Source organism: Equus caballus, chromosome 17, assembly GCF_041296265.1.
Source record: "Equus caballus isolate H_3958 breed thoroughbred chromosome 17, TB-T2T, whole genome shotgun sequence".
NCBI classification, from domain to species: Eukaryota; Metazoa; Chordata; class Mammalia; order Perissodactyla; family Equidae; genus Equus; species Equus caballus.
This window is the reverse complement of record NC_091700.1, coordinates 87,781,499-87,802,940: the sequence shown is the minus strand read 5'-3', so window position 1 is coordinate 87,802,940 and position 21,442 is coordinate 87,781,499. Positions and strand designations below refer to the sequence as shown.

The 21,442-nt window shown below is 40.7% G+C and overlaps 1 protein-coding gene across 4 annotated transcripts in view; it reads right to left on the bottom strand.

Annotated features, from left to right (window-relative positions):
- The window catches only part of IPO5 (importin 5), a 55,638-nt gene extending 37,136 nt beyond the window's left edge, over positions 1-18,502 (bottom strand). The window contains exons 1-4 of one of the 4 annotated variants that reach the window (XM_070239939.1): positions 18,209-18,502; positions 17,725-17,804; positions 7,528-7,635; positions 2,267-2,360 (exon numbers count right to left, since the gene is read on the bottom strand). In XM_070239939.1, the coding sequence (XP_070096040.1) occupies positions 2,267-2,356 (90 nt within the window). In that variant the 5' untranslated portion in view covers positions 2,357-2,360; positions 7,528-7,635; positions 17,725-17,804; positions 18,209-18,502. Of the gene's footprint in view, positions 1-2,266; positions 2,610-3,055; positions 3,298-7,527; positions 7,639-17,724; positions 17,805-18,208 lie in introns of those variants that run through there. The other 3 variants (XM_023621747.2, XM_070239940.1, XM_023621748.2) reach the window with 3 other exon arrangements.
- Between the last annotated feature and the right edge of the window lie 2,940 nt (positions 18,503-21,442).

Here is a 21,442-nt window from a genome sequence, read left to right as displayed (position 1 = left end):
AAAATTCTATAACTTACTTTACATATTAGTATATTCCAAGAATATACAAAGAAAGTAAAACGTAATATCTGAATGTTTTCACTAGGAATAAAGAGACTAAGAGAATAACAGTACATATTTGCAATTGTTCTTTATGTGAAAATGTGCTGAATGCAGCTAACTATCCCCAAAGTGATGGAAGTGATAAAAGATTTACAACAGGCACCAATTGGAATTCAAGCTGAACCAGACACTGGTATTTAGTTCAATAGACAAGAGATTCCCCACTATGCTTGACAATAGACTTAAGCAACTGGAGGGAAGAGGGAGAATTAAACTAGCTTACTAATTACAATGCTGTTCTGCTTTGTAACACATGGAAATTTCTATTATGGGTTGGGATTAAGAATTTATTTTGGTGAAAAATCACCACTAGAGTTAGCAGAAAGCATTAACATGTTTTACTAGGCATTCACATCCCACTGATAGGAGTGCAAATTGATAGAACTAATAAATGCACGTTACTTCCAAGGACAAACGCTACTTTTAAGTATTCTACAACTAAACCTGGCAAAGTCTGAAAAGATAGGTATACATGTACTCACATAGAGCACAATTTGCAAGAGCAGGGCACTGGAAACATCAATGTCCATTCATAGAAGGTTGGTTGAATCAATACTACTTCCTTATGATGGAATACTACATAGCTGCTTTAACAAACTCTCTTATGTGGCAATATGAACTATACTGAGTGAAAAATCCAAGTTGCATAATAGTACGTGTATTACAAATCCATTGACGTAAAAATGAATGTATACATACACACCTGTAAAGGTATTCTTAGGGAAGATTCACAAGACACTTAAAAGTGGTTACCTTTGGGGAACGGGATAAAAAACTACTTGCACTGTTTGAATTTTTACATGAACATGTATAATAAATGAATCAAAAGTCATTAGGATGAAGTTAATAGTCGTTTCAAGTGCTTTTTCACACAGAACTTTACTTCCAGTGTATTTACTTCGTGTATTACAAAACCACTAAGTGTAACCAGCACATCCTAAACCTATTCCAAGTCTTAACAACACTGATTTTAAAGACAACTACAAAACTTGTGAGTCCAGAAGACGACTTGTCCCTCAATTTCATTAGTCATATATAAAACAAATTTTTTCTCTGTAAAAATAACCGGCTGAACATCCTATAAAAATCTTCAATCGCATGGTGGCAAAGACCTCCACAGACAACCTAGTTTGAAGATAGCTCTGATAATGCACTTAAGAGACTCGGGAAAGTTTCTGCCCTTTCCTTGAAGTATCTCACACAAATGGGGGTCTCAACACCGACAGTATTAACATCAGTCTTCTACTGAACCAAGGGTGTCTTACTGCTACTTGGTAAATGAACTTGCAGATACATTGGAAATATTGTCTCTTGAAAGTATATATACATTTTAGAGGCCAGGAGCCAGAGGTGGTTAAAAAAAAAAAAAAGAGACGGAGATTTGGGTTAGATTTAATGAAATTAAAGACTTAAACATATGGCATTGGCCCAGTTAAACAACGGAAGTCCCAAGACATCCCACTTATGTCAGGAGACCACAAATCTCTAGAGATCAAAGAAAATTTGTCTTAACAGCAAAGTAAGGTGGAAGTTGCTTAGAAAGAAATCCTAAAGGCAACTTCACAAGATTGGGGGGAGGAGGGAAATCCTGCTTCTGACGTTAGGAACTAGACAGGAGACAGAGAGCAAAATGGAAATAAGCAGAAAGAAGGAGACAGGGCAAGATCTCAAAAGGAGGGGACGGGGAAGGGAGGGACAGACGGAAGCGAAGACTGAGGGGCAGGAGAGAAGCAGGGTGATGGTCAGGTGGCGGCCAGGGTTGGGGGACAAGCGGGCTGGGTGGAGACCGCGGCTGGAAGGGCGGGGGAGGCTCCCACTGGGAGAAAGCGGGAAAGGAGCGAGGGGAGCCGGGGCCCGCCCCACACCCCACATCCCCCCCGCCGCCCGGCTTCCCCCTCTGGGCGGGGGCAGCGTGTCAGGAGCGGCCGCACGTGTGTGCGAGGGGCGGCGGGGAGGGAACCGGTGCCGCGGCCGCAAGGGCCGGAAGGGCCCGGGGGCACGGCCGGGAGCCGCGGGCCGCCTCACACGTGGGCTGCGCGGCCGCCGCCCGCCCGGCCTGGCCTGCGCGGCCGAGGCGGAGCGGCCGAGGCCCGGCGGGGCGGCGTCGGGGGAAGGCTCGGCGAGCCGGCCGGGGCGCGGGGTCGGGGGTGGAGAGCTCGGTTACCTCTGCCTGTTTCCGGACCACATTGTCGGGGCTGAGCAGGTTTCCCAGGAGCAGGTAGAACTGTTGCTGCTCCGCCGCGGCCGCCGCCATTGCGCTAGGCGTGAGAGAGAAGGAGGGAGGGGAGACAGGAGCCGTGAGGCGCGCTGGCGGGCCGGCGGGAGGGGCGGGGGCGGGCCCAGCGCGGGGACCGGCACCAGCGGCGGCGCGGGGCTGGGGGGGCCGGGCGGGAAAGGGCGGGGCAAAGGGGAAAGGGGAGGACGGGGCGGGGCCTCGCGACCCCTCACCCCGCCGCGGCCTCCGGTGCCGGCGCTTCATTGGCCCTGGGCGCGGAGGGCGGGGCCGAGGCCCCTCCTCGGGGGCCGCGCCGATTGGCCACGCACCCTGCAGTGCCGTCACCGGCGGCGTGCGGCGCGGGACTCGGCCGCCCAGCTGAGGCCCGGGCTGCGTCGCGCGGGTGGCGGGCGGAGCCAGCCGGTTGTGGTGAGGGGCGTGCGGCCGGGCTGGGGAGGAGGAACCAGTTCCAGAGCGCGGGAGATTTCGTCGCCGTGGTCTGGCCGGCCTCCTTCCCTGCCTGCCCGCAGCCCCTCCCGGCGGCTCGAGGAGCGCCCCCAGCTCCAGTCCCCTCGGCCCCCGCGACCCTAAACCACCCCACATCCCGGGATGGCGCCCTTAAAACCCATTTCCTACTTAAATTCCACCCCCAGCCTCCACGGACCCCTCGGTCTGTCAGACCCTTCGACCTCCCCCAGGGCTATGACTCAGGCCGCCCCTTCCTCCCGCTGCGCTCACCACTGACTCACGACCCTGGCGTGCCCGGATGAGGGGTTACTCAGCGCTGGGCCCTCCCGCCAGGCCTCCCCTCCCCAGCTCGCGGCCGTCTTGAGATGTCCACGTAGCGCACATGCCTCCACTCCGTGCCCCCCCAGGATCCGTGGCTATCCCCTTGAATTCCTTGTTTTTTGGGTCCCGTTCTTTTGGTGGTTGGGGAAGTTGAGAAAGACACTGCTCTCCCTAAAGCAACAGCGATTTGTAGGGCTGATCTCTCAGTGTTTCTTTTTGATTCCCAGCGGTACTGAGGGGCCCAGAGACCTGATTTCACTTACAGCACACTAATGCATAGAGAATGCATCCAACCTTCCTTTACTACTGGACCTGCCAAAGGCTGAGAGAGCAGTGTTGAATCAGAGGGCACTTCTGCTGAGCCCCTCCTGTGTCCAGTGCATTGGGCGGAGGGTGACAGTGGAGAAAAGAATACAATTCATTTTTGCCTCAAAAGGACACGACGTTCCTAGTGAGGTTCCACCGTGGCTGAGATGGAGAGTACTACACTTCCGGCGGCCCACAGTATTTAATTTAGGGAATGTAATCTCCTGCTGACTGTTCTGCTGAAGTTCTGCTCTTTGGAGTTCTGCTTAAAATACTTGCTTTTAGGTGAACGGTTTCAAACTTTGGCTGTACTCTAGAATCCATCCACTGTGCCCAGAATCTCTGGGCTGAGGCCCTGGGATCCCCATGCAATTGTCATTGCCAGCCAAGATATTTTAAAGGATTCTAATTTATTTGTGGAGAAAAGTCCCTTAGAAAGTTTTAGCTGTGACAGTGATGATGGGGTTCTCTGCAAGAGGTCTGCAGACCTGTTTTTGTAGAATTGATGTTTCTTAGATGTGACAATTTGTCATTCTTGTGAAAGACAGACCATTATGTATATTTGGGTTAGTTATTTTGCTTTATTGTTTCTTGTCAGCTGCAGACATGTCTGGATTCTGAAGAGGATTTTTCCTCACCCAAAGTTATTAAGATTTTTGGAATTGCATACTGAAACAACCTGTGTGTTTTTTTTTTTTTTTTTTTTGGTGAGGAAGATTGGCCCTGAGCTAACATCTGTGCCCATCTTCCTCTATTTTGTATGTGGGAAGCTGTATGGTTTGATGAGCGGTATGTAGGTCTGCACCCAGGATCCAAACCCGCAGACCCCAGACCGATGAAGCAGAGTGTGCAAACTTAACCACTACGCCATGGGGCTGGCCCCTAAAACAACTATTTTTAATGACTAGGTTAGCAGAGAAATAGGATGAATGGTCCAGAGGCTTGCTCAGGGTATGGCCTGATTTCTAGTTACTTTTTAACACCTGCTGTGATATGTTTTTATTGGCACTCTGTAGATTACATATATTTGTTTAATGATTATTAAATAATAGAAAGTCCAACATAAGTCTACAGACATCAAAATAAGGAGCTTCTTTTTTGATGAGGCAAAGCATAAACTTATTATTTCAGACTAGAAACAAAACAAGTTAGTATTGGTGACATTAACTGCTAGAATATGGAATGACAGCCTGGCCTTGTTTTATTATTGTAAATATCCAATCAAAAAAGGAGAAGATGATTTTTAAGGGTAATGAATAAAGAGAGCCCCAAATGAGAGAAAGTCCTATAAACCAAGGTGGGTAACAGACATCCCGCCACTGGAGACCAGTTGTGATGTCCAGGAAACCTACTGGTGGGAACTGTATTTCCAGCAGCAGGCCTGCCATTTTGGAGAGTTTGTAGTACTCAGCCTTCTGAGAGTTTATTGTGCTGAGAAACGCATTTACCATGGAGAGAATCCTGTTGGTTTTATGACTATTATCTCCCCATAAGAAAATAGCTAAGATGTTGTATAAAGGCAGCCCACGAAAATATAAAATTTTTTTTCAAGGAGATTAGGTGGGAGAAAGTAGAGAACCTTGAACTTGAGTTGAGTGCATTTGGGTCTTTAGTCTCTTACTAGTTATGCGAACTTGAGTGAGCACATAATGTCTCTAAGCCTCAATTTCTCATCTATAAAATGGAATAATAATGGCTGTTAAGGGATGATATTATTAATCACAAAAGTTCTAACATTAAATTATAATTGGTAGTGAAGTGGAAGGGTAGAAGATTTTTAGGCTCGCTCACTCCTGTTTAGCTGTCATTGCTTTGGGCCAATTAACTGTGAGTGGGCAGCTCCTGGTGCTTTCCCTTCAGCTTATTTGACCTGATAATACCTCTATTAAGTTCTGGGGGCATATTTGCTCAGAGCAGTTACAACGCCTTGTGAAAAAGGGTGAGGTTGGGAAAATGAAATACTGGAAGTTTCTCTCAACTGGATGTGAAATCTAGGTAATTTAGGACTTTTGGTGTTTGTCAGAAGTCACGGCAGAGTCTGGTCATGACCTCTTTATAATACTACAGGAGAGAATACTCCTTAACAAGACAGCATCAGAATCCTCTCCAGCTACTATTCTTGGTTTTATGGACTTCCATGTCGATGGCAGTGTTCTAGAAATGGGAGGTGGCTGGAGAAGTTAGGCTTATAAAACCTCTGTGAAAGCTTCTGTCAACTGTGGTAGAATTTAGTCTTGTCTGTCATTTCTGGTTTATTGGGTGCTGAATATAAATAAAAAAAGATTCTCCCAAATGAACAATCTGTAATTTTTTTTTAAGTTGCCCCAGGACTCCAAGAGAAACAGCTACTTGTCCTGGTAGTTGTAAGCACATATGTTCTCTATGTCACAACTTACTCTGAGGGTCAGTTCAGATAATATAAATGAAAGTATTATAATTGTAACTATACACAGGTATATGGTGATAGTATTATTTACAGGTATTTGCATTAATAGTTAATGTGGTACGATGAAAAAAAAGTTGGCATTGTTTCCTAATCTGTAAAATGGGAATAATATTTCTTCATAGGGGTGTTGTAAAAGTTAGGATAGTATTCATAAATGCATATAGTATGGTGTCTGTGTAGTTGTTAGTCAAGAAATGTTAGCTATTATTAGTTGGATGGATTTTGGGATTAAAAAAAGAAATAGACCTTAAATAAGCAATTACTCTTAATGCTCCATGTGATATAGATGTATGCATCAGATTTGTGTGTCTATAAAATGTATTTGTTCATTTTCTATTAGTCTCCCAATTATGCAGAATAAAATATTATGTGGAATGAGTTAAGGATAGTTAATAGACACTTGGCTGATAAATAAGAATCCTAACTCTTTCTAATATTGATGTTATTTGTTGCCTAGATAAGAGCCAGCAAAAAAGATGAGGCTGTTGAAAAGCTGTTTACTGGAAATAAAAATGCTGAACTGTTCACATTTCTTCGGCTGCTTTCTATCAAAACTTTCAAGCGCCTGCTCTGAAGCAGTCTGTTCCAGTCAGAGTGTTGCAGCCAGGGGCCAGTGAAACCTTAGCATTCCTGAAGGGCAGTGCACACAATAGGCCCTCAGCAAATTGCTGAATTGTACACAGGCAGGGAAATTTGGACTCAGTTTCTTTTGATCTGTGTCTCTCATAGCTTGAAATTCACTGAGTGTCTGCAGGTGGTCAGATTCCTTTTAGGGGGACAGTAGAGTTTGGGGGCCAGGAGCAGAGGCTCCAGAGGCAGCCAGAATCAGAATTCCAATAATGGCTTCACAACTTACATGCTGTGTGATCTTGCCCAAGTTAATGAACCTTTCTCAGCCCCAGCTTCCTCTTCTATGAAATGGAGATAGAAGTACCTTTCACCATGTGTAAAAATACTTGGCATAGTGCCTGGCACAGAGTAAATGCTTAATAGATGTTAGCTGTCATTGCTGATGCCGATTGAAACCTCCAAAATGTGTAAAGTTAATTCTGATTGCACAACTACCTGTTAGATTACTGCCTTTTTATAATCCTATTACATGAGCAGTCATGTTACAGCAATGCATAATAAATGAGATTAAGAACAAATTTTTTAAGTTTGATGTGATCATCATAGAGCATTTCAAGGTCATTTTCAGCTTTAAATGCTACAGTTGCACTGTCCAATGTGGTAGCCACTAGCCATTCGTGCCAACTGATCACTTGAAATGTGGTAGTTTGAATTAAGGTGTGTTTTAAGTGTAAAATACACACTAAATTGCAAAAACTTAGTAGGACATTAAGAATAACTAGCAATTTTATATTGATCACATGTAGAAATGATAATATATTGTGTTAAATAAAATGTTAATTATATTTATCAATAAATTGTAATTATTAACTATAGTAACAATTCTGCCTGTTTTTACTTTTTAAAATATGGCTGCTAGACACTTTAAAATTACTTGTGATTTGTAGGTTCACATTATATTTCTACATTATATATATTATATTTATATTGGACAGTACTTTGCTAGAGAATAAAATAAGCAACTAGCTACACATAGGGGTCCTACATACTTAGTTCATTTAGATTTAGGAAGTGACGTCACCCAGTGAAAATCAGTTACCTTATAGTCGTTTCCGTTGCTTCCAGTTTTCTGACTTGATTCTCACGGATTTGGAGACATGGTACAGTAATTTCTGAGCAGTGTTCCTTGCTTAGGAATTTCCTTTCCCTGCTGGTTGGACATTAAACAGATTTGTGAATCTTTAGAAGGTAAGGAAGACTCCAGATTTGATCCTGTAGAATAAATCCTTATAAATTAAATCAAGGACTGGTTAAGAGCTGGGGGGAAGGAAGAATACCTTTTACTTTTTTTTGATGTCGATTTTTTTCATTGAAGTGTGGTAAATGGATTTAAAAGCCACCATTTGCTGCATTTTAACACCTAAAATAACAATATACTTAGCAGAAGAATTTAATTTTTAAGTTAAATGGTTTTCCTTAGAACACAAATAAGTTGAAAGTAAAAGGATGGAGAAAGATATACCGTGCAAACAGTATCCAACAGAGACTGAAATGCCTCTACTAATGTCAGACAAAATAGATTTTAAGACAAAGTTGTTGTCAGAGACAAAGGAGGACATTTTATTATGATAAAATGGTCAATCAATCAGGAAGGTCTAAAAATTATAAACACATGTACCTATCAACAGAGCCCCAAGATACATGAATTGAAGGGAGAAATTCAACAAAGTAGTTGGAGATTTCAATCCCCAATTCAATAATGGAAAGGACCATTAGGCAGAAGATCAACAATAAATAGAAGACATGAAGAACACCATACACCAACTAGACCTCAGATATCTGTAGGACGCTCCATCCAACAACAATAGAACACACATTCTTCTCAAGTGCATAGGGAACATTCTCCAGAATAGAACATGTGTTAGGCCATAACACAAGCTTTGGTAAGTTTAAAAGGATTGAAATCATACAAAATAGTTCCCTGTTCACAGTAAAACAAAATTAGAAATTAAGAACAAAAGGAAATTTGAGGAATTCACAAATAAGTGGAAATTAATCAGCATACTTCTAAGTAACAAATAGGTTGAAGAAGAAATCACAAGAGAAATTAGGAAATACTTTGAGATGAATGAAAAGAAAAATACATGGGATGCAGTGAAAGAAGTGCTCATAGGGAAACTTAGAGTTGTAAACATCTACATGACAAAGAAGAGAGATCTGAGCCAGCCCTGATGGCCTAGTGGTTAAAGTTCAGCCCTCTCACCACTTTGGTGGTCCGAGTCCGTTTCCCAGTTGCAGAACCATACTACCCGTCTGTCAGTTGCCGTGCTGTGGTGGCGGCTCATATAGAAGGACTAGAAGGACTTACTACTGGGATGTACAACCATGCACTGGGAGAGGAAAAAGAAAAGAGGAAGATTGGCAGCAGAGGTTAGCTCAGGGTGAATCTTGCCCTGCAAAAAATAAAGTAAAATTAAAAAGATAACAATAAAGAGCTCAAAAACAAAATGAGCAAAATACTTGAGCAGGCATTAAAAAATCAATCAATGAATCAATAAAATAAAAACAAGGGAGATCTCAAATCAATAATCTAATCTAGTTTCTTAGAAACTAGAAGAAAACCAAAGCAAGTAGAAGAAATAATAAAGACAAGAAAGGAAATAAATGGAAGAGAATAGAAAAACAATAGAGAAAAATTTTGTTTCTTAGAAAAGATGAACAAAATTGACAGGCTTTTGGCTAGATTGTCCAGGAAAAAGAAAAGATTCAAATTACTAAAATCAAGACTAATAGAGAGGGCATCACTACAAAGCTTTCAGCAATAAAAAGAATATAAGGGAATACCATGAGCAATTGTATGCTAATGGATTAGATAACCCACATGAAATAGACAAATTCATAGAAAGACATAACTACCGAAATGAATTCAAGAAGAAATAGAAAATCTGAATAGATTTATATAACAAGTAAAGAGATTGAATTAGTAATCTAAAAACTTCCCACAAATAAACTTCCAGGACTAGATGGCCTCACTGGTGAATTCTACCAAACATTTAAAGGAGAATTAACACCAGTGATCCTGAAACTTTTCCAAAAAACGGAAGTGGAGTGAACACTTCCTCATTCTATGTCATCCTGATACCAAAACCAACAAAGATAGCACAAGAAAACTACATGCCAATATGAATATTGATAGAAAAGTTCTCAACAAAACCCTATCAAACTGAATCCAGTAACATATAAAAAGGATTATATAGCATGACCTAGTGGAATTTATCCCAGGAATGCAAGGTTAGTATAACATAAGAAAATCAATCAATGTGGTACACCAAATTAATAAAGTGTAAACACCGCATGATCATCTCAATTGATGCAGAAAAAGCCTTAAACAGAATCCAACATCCTTTCATGATAAAAACACTCAACAAACTAGAAATAGAAGAAAATTTCCCTAACCTGATAAAAGCTATCTCTGAAAAATCCACCGCTAATAAGATACTTATTGGGGAAAAACTGAATGCTTTCTCCCTGAGATCAAGAACAAGACAGGAATGTCCATTCTCACCATTTTTATTCAACTGTATTAGAGATTCACAGATGGCATGATCTTACATGGAGAAAAATCTGATTGATCCACAAAAATGCTATTAGAACAAATAAATGAATTCAGCAAGGTTGCAGGATACAAGATCAATATACAATAATCACCTATATTTTCATACACTAGCAATGAACAATCAAAAACTGAAATTAAGAAAATACCATTTACAATAGCATCAAAAAAGAATAAAATACTCAGGAATAAATTTTTTTTTTTTTGGTGAGGAAGCTTGGCCCTGAGCTAACATCTGTTGCCAATCTTCCTCTCTTTGCTTGAAGAAGATTGTCCCTGAGCTAATATCTGTGCCAATCTTTCTCTATTTTTATATGACAGATACCGCTGCAGCATGGCTTGATGTGCGGTGTGTAGGTCCGTGCCCAGGATCTGAACATGCCAACCCCAGGCCGTGAAGCACTGCATGTGAACTTAACCACTATGCCACTGGGCTGGCCCCCTCAGGAACAAATTTAACAAAACAAGTGTAAGACTTGTACACTGAAAATTATAAAACATAGCTAAAAGAAATTTAGAAAGATCTAAATAAATGGAAAAATATTCCATGCACATGGATTGGAATACTTAATATTAAGATGGCAATAGTCCCCAAACTGATGTACAGATTTTAGGCAATAGCTGTCAAAATTTCAACTTTTTTTTTTTTGCAGAAATAGGCAAGCTGATCTAAAATTTGTATTAATTGCAAGAGACTACAAACAACCAAAATAATCTTGAAGAAAACAAAAGTTGGGAGACTCACACCTTGATTTTAAACAATTTTTTTTTAAGATTTTTTAATATTTGTTTTCCTTTTTCTCCCCAAAGCCCCCCGGTACATAGTTGTATATTCTTCGTTGTAGGTCCTTCTAGTTGTGGTATGTGGGACGCTGCCTCAGCGTGGTTTGATGAGCAGTGCCATGTCCGCGCCCAGGATTCGAACCAACGAAACACTGGGCCGCCTACAGCGGAGCACGTGAACTTAACCACTCAGCCCCGGGGCCAGCCCCCTCACACCTTGATTTTAAAGCTTGATTATAAAGCTTACAAAATCAAGACACTGTGGTACTGGCATAAGGACAGACATATAGATTAATGGAATTGACTGGAGAATCCAGAAATAAACCTTCTATTTGTGGTCAACCTTATATTTGATTTTTGACAAGCGTACTGTGATGGTTAATTTTATATTTCAACTTGGCCAGGCTATAGCGCCTAGTTGTTTGGTCAAACACTAGTATAGATATTTCTGTGAAGGTATGTATGGAAGTAATTAACACTTAGAATCAATTGACTTTAAGTAAAGCTGATTAACCTCCATAGGGTGGGTGGGTCTCATTCAACCAGTGGAAGGCCTTGTTAGCAAAGACTGAGGTTTCCAGAGGAAGGAGTAATTCTGCTTCAAGACTGCAATGTAGAAACACCTGCTGGCTTGCTCTGGAAATTTCAGGCTCAAGACTGCAACATGAACTCTTCCCTGAATTTCCACTTGCTGGCCTGCCCTATGGATTTCAGACATGCCAGCCCCCACAATCATGTGACCTAATTCATTAAAATAGATCTCTCTCTATATATCCAGTTGGTTCTGTTTCTCTGGAACACCTTGACAAATACAGGTGCCAAGACCATTCGATGGGAAAGAATAGTCTTTGCAACAAAAGTACAACTAGATATCCACGTGCAAAATAATGAAGCTGGACTGCTACCTCACACCATATAGAAACCTCAAAATGGAGTATAGACCTAAATGTAGGAGCTAAAACTATAAAATTCTTAGAAAAAAATATAAGACTAAATCTTCATGGCCTTGGATTAGGCAACAGTTTCTTGGATATGACACTGAAATCACAAAAGACAAAAGGAAAAACAGATAAGTTGGACTTCATCAAAATTAAAATCTTTCGTTTCAAAGGAAACCATTAAGAAAGTGAAAAGTCGGGGCTGGCCCAGTGGGTGGCACAGTGGTTAAGTGCGCATGTTCTGCTTCAGCAGCCCGGTGTTTGCTGGTTCAGATCCCTGGTGGGGATGTGGCACTACTTGGTGGGCCACGCTGTGGTAGGTGTCCCACATATAGGTTAGAGGAGGATGGGCATGGATGTTGGCTCGGGGCCAGTCTTCCCCAGCAAAAAGAGGAGGATTGGCAGCAGATGTTAGCTCAGGGCTAATCTTCCTCAAAAAATAAATAAATAAATAAATAAATAAAAAGAAAGTGAAAAGTCAACCCATAGATTGGGAGAAAATATTTGCAAATCATATATCTGATAAGGGACTTGTATCCAGAATATATAAAGAACCGTTATACTGAATAACAAAAGGCAACCCAATTAAAAAATGGGCAAAACATTTGAATAGACATTTCCCCAAAGAAGATAAAAGAATACAAATGGATAATAAGTACTTTAAAAGATATTCAACATCATTAGTCATTAAGGAAATGCAAATCAAAACCACAATGAGATATCACTTCATGTCCACTGGAATAGGTATAGTAAAAAAGACAATAGCAAGTGTTGGTGAGGATGTGGAGAAATTGGAACCCTCACACCTTGCTGATGAGAATGTAAAATGATGTAGTCAATTTGGAAAAGTTTGGCAGTTTTCCCAAAGTTACCATGTGACTCAGCAATTCTATTTCTAGGTATATGCACAAGAGAAATGGAAACATATGTCTACGCAAAAACTTGTACATGAATGTTCATAGCAACACTATTCATAATGGCCAAAAAGTGGAAACAGCCCAAGATTATACCAACTGATGCATAGATAAACACAGTGTGGTATATCCATACAATGGAATATTATTTGGCAATAAAAAATGAAGTATTGATACATAATACAACATGGATGAACCTTAAAAACATTATGCGAAGTGAAAGAAGCCAGACGTGAAAAGTCACAGTTTTTTGGTTTCATTTACATGAAATGTTCAGAATCAGCAAATCCATAAAGACAGAAAGTAGATTAGTGGTTGTCAGGGGCCTGAGGTGGGAGTAGAGGGGGCAGGAGAGGAGGGGAGGTAATGTGGAATGACAGCTAATGGGTATGGAGTTTTTGGGTGATGAAAATGTTCTGGAATGTGATAGCGGTGTGGATGCCCAACTCTGTGAATATACTAAACATTCAATTGTGCACTTTAAAAAGGTAAACTGGTATGTGAATTATATTTCAGTAAAGCTATTATTTAGAAACTGCTTTTCCTTAGAGAGCTGAAGAAAATCGTTCCAGACCTCAATTACTGAGTTTTTTCTATTTTCACAATATTTTTAACTCAGTTCAGAATACATGGATGATAACATTCATAACCCTCAAACCTTCTGAACATTCCTAAACCATTATTTTGGGGGGGAGGAAGGAGAATGGGGACGTTCAGATCTGATTTAGTCTATATATTTTCCTTTCCATTTGCTCTTTATAGCAAGTATCTTACAGTTTGGACACAATGACATACACATTTTACCTCATGCATTATGATGACATACCTAGTGGAATATTAATTGTGACCTCAATCCACATCTCAAATTTGTACCCACTGGCAGAACAGATTTTTAATGGTCTGTAGTTAATGAGGTAGAAACAAAAGGAACTTTATAATAGTTCATATTCTTCAATTCTACCCACTCTGTGTGTAATTCTCCTTTATGCCACATTTTTCTGTATTAGTATTTATTTAACAAACATTTCATTTATTCACTTATTTAGCAAGTATTTATTGGTCACATTCTCTGCAGGAAGGCTAGGCTATGGGATTCAGTGGTGAGCAAGTAGACTGGGTTCCCACCTTCATGGAGCTTATAGTCTTGAGAAAGAAGTCAGATAGTAAACAAGTAAACTGAGCAGATAAGATAATTTCATATGGTGAGTGGTGGAAAGAGGAGGATAATGGGATCAAGAATGACTGGGATGGGACTTGGCTGCTTCTTTAGGGATGCAGTATTTTGAGGGAGGTGATATTTGAACTGAGACTTGAAGGATGAGGAAACAAGTGACAAAATGGGGGAAATTCCCCCACGCAGAGGAAACAGTGAATACAAAAGCCCCAAGGCCAAACTGAATCTGGTGTATTCCCATGAGGAAAGAAGGGTATAGCCGGGGGCTAAGCTGTGAGGGAAGGGGCGGAGGGTAAGCAGGGGCCAGATGGCCCAGGGTGTTGTGTCAGTTCAATAGTGTGACTTATTCTAAGTGGATGGGAAGTGTTGGGGGATAAGTAAGGGATATGACCAGTTTTAACAGCTCATTTAACGTTTAAACAGTTTTAAAAGGTCATTCAGGCTGCTACTTAGAAAATAGACTAGGGGCCAGCCTGGTGGCGCAGGGGTTAAGTTTGCTCATTCTGTTTCAGTGACCCAGGGTTCACCGGTTAGGATCCCAGGTGCGGAACTACACACCGATTGTCAAGCCATGCTGTGGCGGGAGTCCCATGTATAAAGTAGAGGAAGATGGGCACGGATGTTAGCTCAGGGCCAGTCTTCCTCAGCAAAAAGAGGAGGATTGGCGGCAGATGTTAGCTCAGGGCTAATCTTCCTCAAAAACAAACCAACAAAAAAGTGGAAATAGACTGTAGGAGGAAAGTGAGGAAGCTGGGGGAGCATTAGGAGGTCATGGTAGTACTCCAGGTCAGAGAAGGTGGTGGCGTGGACTACAGCGATTGACAGTGTCCCAAGTGGTCTGATTTAGATATTTTTCTTTCGGAAATAGAGCAGGATGCAGGGTCCAGAGGCAGATCCAAGTTTTGTGGGACCTGAAACTTATACAGGCTCCTTTGTAAGAAAAATAAAAAACTAAACACAAAATGAGTTGGAAATGAACCTTGGAAGGGTTCTGTGCAGGAGAAAGGCCTGGCAGCTTAAGCTTCATGAGCCTCATGGTGGGTCCTCCTCTAATGGGGGCGCAATGAGAAATCAAGGATGCCTAGGTTTTGAGTCTGAGCAATGAAGATGCTATGAAGGTGAGGATGTGTTTGGGGTAAGGTCTGGAGAGAAGAAAACAAGAGTTGGGTTTCATTCGTGGTAAGTTTGAGATGCCTAGTAGACAACCAAATGGCGATGTCCAGCAAGCAGTTGGACAGAGGGGCCAGGAGTTCAGGAAGAGGGTAGGACTGGGAATATCAATTTAAGTCATCACATTCATGGCATTTAAAGCTGTGGAAGTGAGTGAGATCGCTGGTGAAAAGAGAAGAGGATGTCTCTCAGCTCTTGGACATCCCAACACTTAAAGGTCAGGCAGGGGAGGTTTATAATTCACACATAATGCAAAAATAATCAGAAGAGGGAACTGTGATAATGCATTGACCATTAGTCACCTTAAATTCGAATTCCCTTTTGATCTCTGGTTGCGAGGATTTCTTTAATACCTAGAAATTCACCAGTGAATGTAAAGATCTTTGGAAGAACAAGTAGGCACAAATGCCAAAGAAAAGGTCGATTATACAACATTTTATTTGAGGGAATTATTTTTATTTTTTATACTTCAAGAGAAGTAGTATTTACATGGTACTAAGGAAATGTTGTTTTCTCTAATCTTCAACCATTCAGCTCTCCTACATTCTAATGTACTTCTCCACCTCTCACTTAGGATGCTTTAACAATATGGAATTAAAATAGTCATTTAAAGAAATTAGATGAAACTAACACTAAGATGTCAAATGCTGTCCTTCTCCCATCTCAACCTAAGTATTTATCTAATTAGTTTTATTTATGCTTAAGTTTTTGCTTGATTATTAGAGATAATACACCTGCCATTTTAAATAATATGGAGGGGGGAAAGCAGGAATGTGTTTGAAGTTCTATCTGCTGTGTGAAATAAGAATGAGATTGGAATCATGTTATAAAAATGCTTGTGTTACATGGACTCAGTTATACCACAGGCCAAATATTTTCTCCTAAAACATAATTACAGATAGAAAATTTTGATAGAACTCAGCTTAAAATGGGAATGTTGGTATTTGTATCTAAACACCATCACTATAAAGGGATCCCATTATGTTATGATTCAGGCTGCTTAGACTCAGCTTACCGAGTCTCCTGTTCTTCTGGGGCTCTGCCCAACAGTCAGGAATTGACTGTTTAGTGGTTATGAGATTGAGAATAGTGGCTAAATCGCTTCTGAGGAAAGAGGAGGACTATTCTATTTAAAAACGAGAAGAAAATCATATATTTAAGCTGTTAATTTTAGGAGAAGTTTTAGAAGTGACAGATTATAATGGATAAATCAAGGTAGGAGACAGAAAGTGAAAAAGGTACCCTTTTTAATAAGGTGGTCAGGGGAGACCTTTCTGAAGAGGTGACATTTTAGCATCCAAGAATGGATTACTTAATGGAAATTAATTTTATGCAAGAGCAAAGTTATTTAAAAGATTAATATTAACAATATTCAACCATTTTTTACATCAGATTTTTAACTCATAATAATAATAATAGCTAATAATAGGTACTGCTCTACCATTACTAACCCGTTGTGATCCTGAACTGGGCTCTCAGTGCTTCCCTGGGCCTCTGTTTCCTCATCCGTAAATTGGGAGCGTTGGACTAGATCCCTGGGGTATCTTGCCAGCTCCAACACTGGAGGCTCTTTAAGTCAATGATCACACTGTGTGGATATGGAGTGATGACTCCAGAGGCTACTTAGGGTTGCTCATCCCGAAATGAGATTGCTCTGGATCTCTGGGATTTGAGGTCTTCCGTCTCTGCCTGGCTTTTAGAAGTAAGGTGTTTTTTTTTTACCCCACTTTCCCTCTCAGTCAGCTGCCACTTACTACGGCTGCCAACATAACATGACAACTGTCTCTACTTGTCAGCTGCTCTCATCATCTGGTTTGCTGCACACCTTGGAAATCAGATAACCAAGTACATTAGATGGTGTGAAATAGAGGCAGAGAAGGGAACTGAGTATATTTCCCATAGAGCACCATACATGAGCTTGACAATTATTTGACCACTCAGATATTTTTCACTTGGGGGTTCGTGACTGTGCTCCAGAGGTTTGACTCTCCTAGGATGCTAACAATGCCCTGGCACAAAGCTATCCTCACTACTGGCGCTATGGAGGGTCCAACATGTATCCACAGAAACACGTGACAAAGCGGTAGAGCAAAACTGTTAAGGAAGGTCTAAATGAAACTTTACAGAATAAAGGCCTTGCTTGCCATTCGCAAGTCTCCCATGTCTAATAATTTTCTTTGTCAGATGCCGTTTTGGGTTTTTCATACCTAGTTAGGGGATTAAGTTCTAGGAGAAGCAGTTAAATAAGGTAGTCAGTGAAATAAGTGGTCTTTTGACTGCTTAGTGATGGATTTAATTTTTCCACAATGAAAATGAACTTTGCTTTCCCTCATTTACTTGACTAATGATCTCTGAAAATTAAGACAAAATTTACTCAGCCTCTGAGAGGACAAGACCATAATGTATAGAGGCTGAGACGGAGACTCTAAACATTTTAAACAGAATTTACTTGGAGATACTTGAGAAATTAAAGCCCCTAAGAGTCAGACTGCTTTTAAGCACTTTTTTTCTACAGGACAGTCTGGTACAAAGTCCTGGTGGATTGGACTTTGATTAATTGGTGAATAGAAGTTGGAATGATGGAGAAATGAATATCATAATTGCAGGAGAAAATAGTAGGAGCTTTCCATTATAAAGGATATAAAGAACACAATTAGCAGTGGCCAGAGGCAGAACAAAATATGTCTGATAATTATAGTCTTACTCGGGTGCTGCAAGGATCCTGATCAGTGAAAACAGCTGTGCCCGAACATGGGTCCTGGAAAGGTTTCTCCCCGGAACCACCTAAAGGAAATAAAAATTTATTTGGACTGTTTCAGGATGGCTACCTGGAAAATTAGGACAATAGTCTACATTCTTTTGAGCAGCTCTAATCAAGTGATGCTTTCTTAAGTACATGGAGGCAGTTGCAGCTAATTTAGGGCACAATATCAAGGAACAATGAGCAATCATGGAATTTTCACTCTTTCATTCTTGGTTTCTGTCTGGTAAGTTCTCAGAATCATTTTTTTCTGGCCTTTCCTTCCTTTTAGGTACTGCTCTGGGACGCCAGAAGGTGAGAGAGCTGAAAGGCCCTCCTGGATCTCACACACAAAGACTTTCCGTCGAGTATCACCCTCATTTGTCCTTCAGTGTGGATTAGGTTCTTAAATTTTTTCACCTAAATTTGAGGTTTGGGAATTACTTACAGTAGTCAAAGCTGTTCTTGGCACTATGGTTGCTCCAGTTGTGGGATGTCATTAATCCCACAGTTCCGACCTCATGGCTCAGAGATGTCACCATGGAAACATCTGACTGCAATTATGACCCGGTGCAGGTGAGCAGCACCATCCGCTTGGCACATTTCAATCTGTCCACCACTCAAGCATTACAGGCCATTCACACATTTCATATATTATGGGCTAACCCAACTGTACCCAAAACTGTAGAAGGGGAAGGGAGCTCTGGCCTTTGACACCTCAAAACTCAAAACTCACGCTGTTGAGGGCTACTAAGATTGGGTACAAGCATATCATCAACCTCAGTTTTGAAACTATATGAGGATTTTCTTTACCTATGGGTTTCAATTCTATTCTACTGTTCAATACTGAAAAAAGAAACTGATCTCTTAAATAGACAGATACGTTTATATGGAAGCAAAAGGAAGCCAAATTCCCTAATAAATAAGTTTATGGCATTTGGTTTGTAGTTCTCATATGATATATTATTTTATCAAGTTTGGCCTAGATTGTCCTGGTCCTTGATGACCGAGTTTTGCTACATTTAGTATTTCATCATTCTGTGTATTAATTTTCATAGAAATTAAAACCAAACTTTTTGGTTTTTTAAATTGTTTCATAAGACATGTGCAGACCCCTTTGAATGAGTAATTTTTTCTTGGTAAAATGTGAGGTCTAAGCACTTTCAAGGTCTCTGCAAATCCTGAAAGTTCTTTAGCACCATTCTTTGCTTCTTTGTCCTCACTTCCACAATGTGTTGTTTGTTCTGACATTTTGGCTCATGAACAGAGGTGATGGCAGTGAGGTGTCCTTGTGGCTTTTTGCTCAAGGATCTGACCAAGAGTCCAAAACCAGAAATTACGCAGGTTAAGAATCAACGATTGAATGATTATAAGGTGGTCGGAAGATGTATGAAGAACATATTAAAAGAATGAACCCCAGTCATTCCTCCAGCTCCTCTGATATTGATCAGTTGTTAGGTGATGTCAGCTGCCCTGGCTGACCCTTGGGTACTCCAAACCTACACCAAAGACTGGATTCAGGGAATAGTTATTGATTTCTTCATCGTCAGGCACAACAAGTGGAAGAATAGTGGAGTAGGAAGCATCCTGGAGGATAAAGGGGGGCTGGAAAATCAGCTATAGAGAGGACTGTGGTGGATATTTTGTACGGCCCTGTTTGCCTTTTATTCCCCTTTATCTTGCCACAGATGAGCTGTGAGAATCTGGGATAATCAGAAAACTCCATGACTTGTTTTTCTTCTCCTTTTAAAAATGCAAACCTTCTAATGATTATTTACATATGTTGTCCTTCTTCAGTTAACAATAGATTCAGATCCTTCAAGCTGTTCATATAGCCTTCACAACATTCCCTTTAATTCTACTATTCAGGATGGAGGTGTGTGTGTTAGTGATAGATAATGTAAATAGCTTTTGTTTAAAAACAAAAAAAGAAAAACTACAGTCTTTATTTATTTACTTTTTAATATATGTATATTTTTTGAGGGAGATCAGCCCTGAGCTAACATCTGCTGCCAATCCTCCTCCTTTTTTGCTGAGGAAGACTGGCCCTGAGCTAACATCCATGCCTTTCTTCCTCTACTTTATATGTGGGATGTCTGCCACAGCATGGCTTGACAAGCGGTGCCATGTCCACACGCGGGATCCGAACCGGCAAACCCCGGGCCACCGAAGTGGAATGTGCGCATTTAACCGCTGCGCCACCAGGCTGGCCCCTCCAGTCTTTATTTCTTAAATAGTCAATGAGCTCATATTGTGTTCAAGTGATCAACTGTGGTGCCTTCAGCTGCCCAAGAAGTGGTCATAACTTTTCACTCTTAACTCTCAAACGTTACATTACATCTACCTACTCAAAAGTGGATACGTACTTATTTCCTTCCTACCATCATTAGCCTTAATTTTGGGAATGTCGAGCCTACAGACTTAAAAAAAAATACTTAAAAATAGTTTTTAAATGTTCACATTTAAATGAAGCGACATAATAACTCATTACCAAGATAAAGGGAAAGGCCCGGGAGCAAAGTGCCAGCTCTTCCTATCCGTGGCTACACCCTTCATGAACATGTGTATAGTGAGACCCTGCTGAATTGCTTTTCTTGAGGTGCATATTTTCATGCTACATCATACGTTTAGTGAAACAGCTCAGCTATGCTCATAGCTGGGGTTGAAGATGGACCATCCCATAATGTAATTCAGACAAAAACTGGGTTTATTTTTTCAGACAATAATTTCAAAGTGCCGCAGGAAATGAAGCACATTTGCCTGCTGGCTCCTTTCTGTTCCAGTTTTTGCAGCAATATAGAGAGTCTGTTTTGCAGGACTTATCACTCCTGCCAAAAGACCTTCCTGAAATGCATCTCCATATATCCTCTACTCAAAAGTTTATCTCTCCAGGAAGTGGGGACCTTTTGTAGCATTTTATCTTCAGCTTCCATTCTCTGAAAATCCAACTTAAGACAGGAAAATTCTTTCAAACCGTAGTTTCATGGAACTAGAAAGGACTAGAAAGAATTTGAATTCATTTGATTAGGACTCATATAATTCATATAATAGCAGACTAGACCTGAAGAAACCCAGAGTTTAAGAATTGAATCTGTGCTTAACGTTTCAAAAGCAAATTTTTCATGGGCAAAGGATCTGAATAGACATTTCTCCAAAGAAGATGTGCAAACAACCAATAAGCACATGAAAAGATGCTCAACCTCATCAGTCATCAGAGAAATGCAAATCCAAACCACAGTGAGATACCACTTTACCCACTCAAATGGCTATAATCAAAAAGTCATAACAATGTTGGTGAGAATGTGGAGAAATTGGAACCCTCTTACACTGCTGGTGGGAATGTAAAATGGTGCGGCCAACTTGGAAAACAGTCTGGCAGTTCCTCGAAAAGTTAAATATCGAGTTACCATTTGACTCAGCAATTCTACTTCTAGGTATATACCCAAGAGAAATAAAAACATAATGTCCACACAAGAACTTGCACATGAATACTCATAGCAGCATTATTTATAAAAACAAAAATGTAGAAACAACTCAAATGTCTATCAACTGACAAGTGGATAAACAAAATGTGGTATATCCATACAATGGAGTATTATTTGGCAATAAAAAAGAGTAAAGTACTGATGTGCTGCAGCGTGGATGAACTTTGAAAACATTATGCTAAGGAAAGAAGACTGTC